General features: G+C 46.2%; 1 protein-coding gene across 1 annotated transcript in view; it reads right to left on the bottom strand.

Moving 5' to 3' along the window:
- Positions 1-208: 208 nt before the first annotated feature.
- Positions 209-6,000, bottom strand: part of C6H5orf64 (chromosome 6 C5orf64 homolog) — a 46,314-nt gene continuing 40,522 nt past the window's right edge. The window contains exon 3 of the mRNA XM_025389397.1: positions 209-376. Coding sequence (XP_025245182.1) covers positions 209-376 — 168 coding nt within the window. The remainder of the gene's footprint in view (positions 377-6,000) is intronic.

Here is a 6,000-nt window from a genome sequence, read left to right as displayed (position 1 = left end):
CTGATTAATTTTCATTTTTATCATTTAGTTCTGAGATTGGCCTGTTTCAGTAAATGTGAGAGCAAGTGTGGTTATGGACTTGATTTCCTTGCAACCTTAAAAACAAATGAACCAGCTTGAGTCTTTTTCTTACCGTGGTGGGTTCCTGTTAGGCAAGAACTGTAACTCCATGAGCAAGTCGTCCCAACACCACAGGGGCAGACCTTCGTCACACAGCAACTCCCAAAATGGGAATTTGGGTGGATTTTAGAACACAGTCAGCTAACTTTGAGAACATCATGGTTGTAGGCAAAACTTTCTGTTCCTCTATTTGTCTTTCTGCTCCATTCTTGGGTCCATATTCCCCTACACATATTGGATGATTGAAATACTGACTCTGAAAGAATAATCAATTAGCAAATAGTTACAAGGAGTAGGACACTCAAGGAGTCTAGTTGAAAAAAAAAGGACCAGCATGATAATTGTACAAAAAGTATTTGTAGAAATTCAAACATGGAGAAATCACTGTATATTGGGAAAGATTAGGAAAAGTTACTTATAGAACAGCAAGGTAAGCTGAGCCTTAAGCAGATAGGAAGGTTGGATGAGACCCAGCAGGGTAGACAGGAGAAGCCATGGCATATGTGGAGTATAAGTTGACAGAGGCAAGAAGGTAGGTTTGGTCAGGTGTGTTAAGGAGACAGTGAGTCTGGTTAGAAAGGAGTTTTCAGGGAGTGGAAATGGCACCTAAGGGCAGCATATTGTTAGGCACCAGTTTATTGAAAGAAAGCCTCCAAGGGCGGTGGCTCCTGCCCATAATCCCAGCAATTTGGGAGGCCAAGGTGGGCAAATCACTTGAGCTCAAGAGTTTGAGACCAGCCTTGACAACATGGCAAAACCCCGTCTCTACACAAAGTACAAAAATTAGTCACACGTAGTGGCATGCACCTGTAGTTACTTAGGGGGTTGAGGCAGGAGGATCGCTTGTACCCAGGAAGTTGAGGCTGCAGTGAGCCATGATTGTGCCACTGAACTCCAGCTTGGGTGACAAAATGAGAAAGAGAAAAGGGAGGAAGGAAGGAAGGAAGGAAGGAAGGAAGGAAGGAAGGAAGGAAGGAAGGAAGGAAGGAAGGAAGGAAGGAAGGAAGGAAGGAAGGAAGGAAGGAAGGAAGGGGAGAGAAAGAGAGAGAGAAAGAAAGAAGGAAGACAGGGAGAGAGAGAGAAAGAAAGAGAAAGAGAAAAAAAAGAAAGAAAGCCTAGGGGATTTGGATTTCATCCTACAGGCAAAAGAGTCATGGACATTTTTGGGCAGGAGACTGGCATGGAGGGAGATACTTCTAAAGATGATTAATCTGATGCGAATCATCAAAACCAGTGTCAGGAGGCTCCCACACAGTCCAGCTGTGAGGCCATGAAGCCTGGGAGACTGGGAACTGTCCACTGCCAAGAACTCTGGAGGCTTCCCAGGGTCCCCTCAGGAAACACCTTGCAGATAAAGCCTTTCCCTTTCTCTAAAAATCTCCACATTCTAATCCCCTACGGTTTGGTCGACTATGCTGTACTAAGATGTTAAGAGCAGATTATAACTTAAAGTAGGTACAAGAGAACACAAAATTTCATAGGTATGAGAAATACTAAGAAGCAGGCTCACTATGAGAAATAACTTCTCATAGAAGCCTTCAGAACATATCTAGTAACATCTAGTTTACAATAGTAAGAAACAAAAAAACAATTTGGGTGTTCTGGGATGGGGGAAGTTTCACAAGATGGCATTTACTTCAAATTTTTCTTCAAGTGGTGTCATTTGGGTTGTGGTTGATGGCTATGACACCAAGAGAAAGCAAGTTAACTTGGATTAAGTCTCTTTTCTGCTTTCCAAATTACATAGATTTCTCAGGGTCTTTGCCCTCCCCACATCTGGACTCCAGGAATGAGTCATTTAAGGAGACACCCCCAGACAGGAGTTTCTGTTCTCTGCAGTCGTTCTAATGAGCACTCTGTACTTCGACTGCCTGTCAGACGAATCAGGGAAGAAAGCAGGAGTCTCTAAAGCAGTCAAGCAGATTTCCCCAGGCTTACAGTCTCAAAGAAATTGGGCCTGGCCAAAATGACCTCAGGCATCCACTGAGGAGAAGAACTTGCTTCTAAGAACTTCTCTCCAGCCTTCCATGTTTCCTTCCATGACAGGCATCTGTGGGGTGACAATTAGGTGTGGTGGGTGGGCATTTCTGTGGGCTGGCAGCCTATTTTAACTTCCAACTGTGGGAGTGAGCTTTAACTCTGTGCTAAAATTAGGGGAATCCAGCAACTCCTGTGGTTATTTCAATCAGTTCCCACTTATTGAGTAGCAGCGGCACAGTTAAGTAATAACATGGTAACCTTGCCAAGACATAAATGAAACGCTGAGTGTTGCCCAGTTGGAGCTGAAATCGCTTCAATGATCTAAGCTGAGAGCCAAACCAACAAAACGGCTGCTGGCCTCTGGGGGTGGGGGAAACTGGGGACATGGAACAGAATCCCCAGAGCAGCTCTTTTGATGCTGGGGTCAGATTTAAGGGAGTGGGCACTGATTGGCCTGGCAATCCAAACTTCACTACAGAAATGCCAACAGCCCCAGGAATCAGAAAGGCTCAGTTTGCTCTTCCTCCAAGAGAGGGCACGTGGGCTCTGCCAGAGGAGCCCACTGCCAGACCCAGGGATCCTGGAAAGACCCTGGCCCCTGGTGCTTGAGTTCATACCGTTGCAATGAATGTAATCATGATCCAGAGAAGCAGCTCCTAAGCCACACTGTGGAGAACATTGTTCTGATTGGCTCTGCTTTGAGAAGATGGTTTCCTCTAGCTGAGAGAGACAGAGGCGCCATGCCAGCTCCCGGTTCAGATCGGCAGGTGAGGTCAACAGAAGATCAAAAGAAGGAGAAGGGCAGAACCTTGAAGAAAGGTTCTATCCAGGATTCTTAGGGCACCAAAGGGCCACCAGGCCCTAAGTCATCCCCCTTGGGTTGGGGTTAGAGCTGGGGGAGGGACCTGCGGTGATGGAGGCCACTGATAACTGCAGACTGAGCACTCAAGTTTTCAGTTCATGCAGGACTCTTTAGCTCCCCTTACCCACTCTTCTGACAGTCTTAGGCATTTTACTCTGATGGTTAAGTGGACCTGAGTTCAAATCCAGTGTGCACTCCAGGAGTCAGGGCCTACAGAAGGCCAGGAATGCCAGGAGACAGGATTGTTGGTGGCCGTCTCAGAAGTCTGCCTGCCACACATTATGATCATTTAGCCCAGGGGTGGCCAATCTTTTGACTCCCCTGGGCCACATTGGAAGAAGAATTGTCTTGAGCCACACATAAAATACACTAACACTAATGAAAGCTGATAAGCTAATTTAAAAAAAAAATCACAGAAAAATCTCATTATGTTTTAAGAAAGTTTATGAATTTGTGTTGGGCCACATTCAAAGCTGTCCGGGGCTGCCTGCAGCCTGTGGGCCATGGCTTGGCCAAGCTTGATTCAGCCTGAGAACCGAGTGAGCACCAGAGGAGAAGGAAAAAGGAAACCCGTCCACGGCACTACCTGTTTTACAGTGGCTGTCAACTCTGGCTGCATTTCAGAATTACTTAGGAGCTTTTTAAAAATACCTATACCTGGGCCCCACACCACATATTCTAATTTAACTGGTCTCAAGTGGGTGCTGGGCTTCCTCCCCATGTGATTCCAATGAGCAGCAGGCCGGGCAAACACCGATTTCATCTCTCTAGCAAAGGTTAGGTAAGGAAGGGGATTTAAGCTTTGACTAACACAAAGGATGAGCATAAACTCTGAAGGGTTTCCAGGTGGAAAGGCATGTTAAAGGTCACCAGACAGATCCTGTTCCTCCCGACCTGAGAACACCATCCCCGACACCATCACCTCCACACCACCCCCGACAAGGAGAGACACATTGACCTCTGCACCCCCTTCTCCCCCATGCACCACTCGAGGCCAGGCAGTTCACAGTGGGACACAGCTGACTGCTCAAAGGTTACCTTATGTTGAGCTGATTTCAATGATCTCTTCTATTTTTATTCCCATCCTTTGAGTTTTATTAGAAAGACATAAAGAAAATTCCACATGATGTTGTTTTAAAAAAAAAAAAATCTGAGCACCGGCTGTGTTCCTGGATTGAAGGTTTGGCTCTGTTGTACTTTCAAATAACGAGGATGCCTGCCCAAGTCAGAGGGACAGGTCTCAGCAGCTGTGAAGCTCATCTCCTCTCTCTGCCCCTGGAAACTCACCTGCCCTGTGTCCTAGCCTGTCTATACCACAGCATCTCTCATCTTCTAACAGTACCAGGGGATTAAGAGCTTAATGGGTCTCCTTGACTTTTGTTATAACAATTACCTTCACTGCCTTACAGTAAAATTGAGGCTATACAAAAAAAGTCACTTTTATATCATTAATTAAGTAATGTTTTCATTTTATAATTTTTTTTTTTTTTGAGATGGGGTCTTGCTCTGTTGCCCAGGCTGGAGTGCAGTGGCACCATCTCAGCTGACTGCAAGCTCCGCCTCCCATGTTCATGCCATTCTCCTGCCTCAGCCTCCTGAGTAGCTGGGACTACAGGCGCCGGCCACCACACCCAGCTAATTTTTTGTATTTTTAGTAGAGACGGGGTTTCACCGTGTTAGCCAGGATGGTCTCGATCTCCTGACCTTGTGATCTGCCCGCCTCGGCCTCCCAAAGTGCTGGGATTACAGGCATGAGCCACCGTGCCTGGCCTTACAAATATTTTTTTTAAAGCTTATTCTGTTTCCAGAAGTGCTAGTTTCCAGAGAAGTTAATGGTGAAGCAAAGGCAGACCCAGTTCCCCATCATGGGAACCTTAACTATATAATCACACAAACACATGTTAGACCACACCTGTGATCTGGGGTGTGCAGGAGAGGTACCTGGTGATTTGAGGGCACATCACCCTTGCCTGGGTGTCAGGGAGGGCTTCCCTTGAAGATCTGAGGCTTTAGCAGAGATGGGGAGGGTGAGGAGGAGTTAACTCTGGGGAGGGTGGGGGCCAGAGCATCCAGACAGAGGAAGCCTTGCAGGCAGAGGCCCTGGACTGGGAGGGAACACGGGTAGGAGAAATTGAAAGGAGGGTTGTGTGGCTGAGACCCAGAGCAAGGGAAAGTGGGCTGACAAAGGGGCAGGAGCCATCTTAAAGTGTATTATGACCCTAAGAACAATGGGAAGACATCAAAAAGTCTTTACTAGGCAGGGGAAAATGTTTAAATGTTAGCAGTAAACTTCACATAAGGTACTTCCTCACTGGCCAATTCATACCACTATTCTGCATTTAGGTTTTAAAACATGGAAAGTTTCTTTTAAAAGCCAAAACATTCTTTTTAAATATCCAAAAACCTCTATCATTTATTCATTCATTTGTTCATTCTACAACTATGCTTGAGCACCCACTATGCACCGCAACCTGCCTCTCAGTCACCGCCAATATGGAACTTACACGCGGGTGACAGAGACAGACAAGGAACAACAGCCATATGGCCAGGGGTCTCTCCAGGGCTCTTGGTACTCCAGTGCCTCCCTGCACCCAGCCATCCTCAAAGCAACATTGGTATGAATGAGGCTGAGACTCACAGAGAAAGACAATCAATAGTGAACAAAACAAAGTCGTGGCTCCCCGCAGGCTGACAGCCTAGTACAGGGAGCTAAGAACACATAGCAGATAAATAGCTATACACACACCAGGTAGTTATAAATGCTATGAAAAATAAAACAGATAAGAGGAGTACAGAATGATGAAGGGCTTGCTGTTTTATATACGATGGTCAAGAAAGTCTCTGATTAAGTGTCATTTGAGCAGAGAATGTGCTAGGAAGCTCTATGGAGGAACAACATTCGAGGGAGATGGAATCACAGATGCCAAGATTCTGAGGTAGAGGCACGCTTGCTTTGTTCTGGAAACACAAGGAAGTCAGTGTGGCTGGAGGGGTGCACAGGGAATGGCACGGAAAAGGGAATTGTCCCTTAGGAGCAG

This window comes from Theropithecus gelada, chromosome 6, assembly GCF_003255815.1.
Source record: "Theropithecus gelada isolate Dixy chromosome 6, Tgel_1.0, whole genome shotgun sequence".
Lineage (NCBI taxonomy): Eukaryota > Metazoa > Chordata > Mammalia > Primates > Cercopithecidae > Theropithecus > Theropithecus gelada.
Note: the sequence above shows the minus strand (reverse complement) of the source record. Positions and strands in the feature narration are given on the sequence as shown.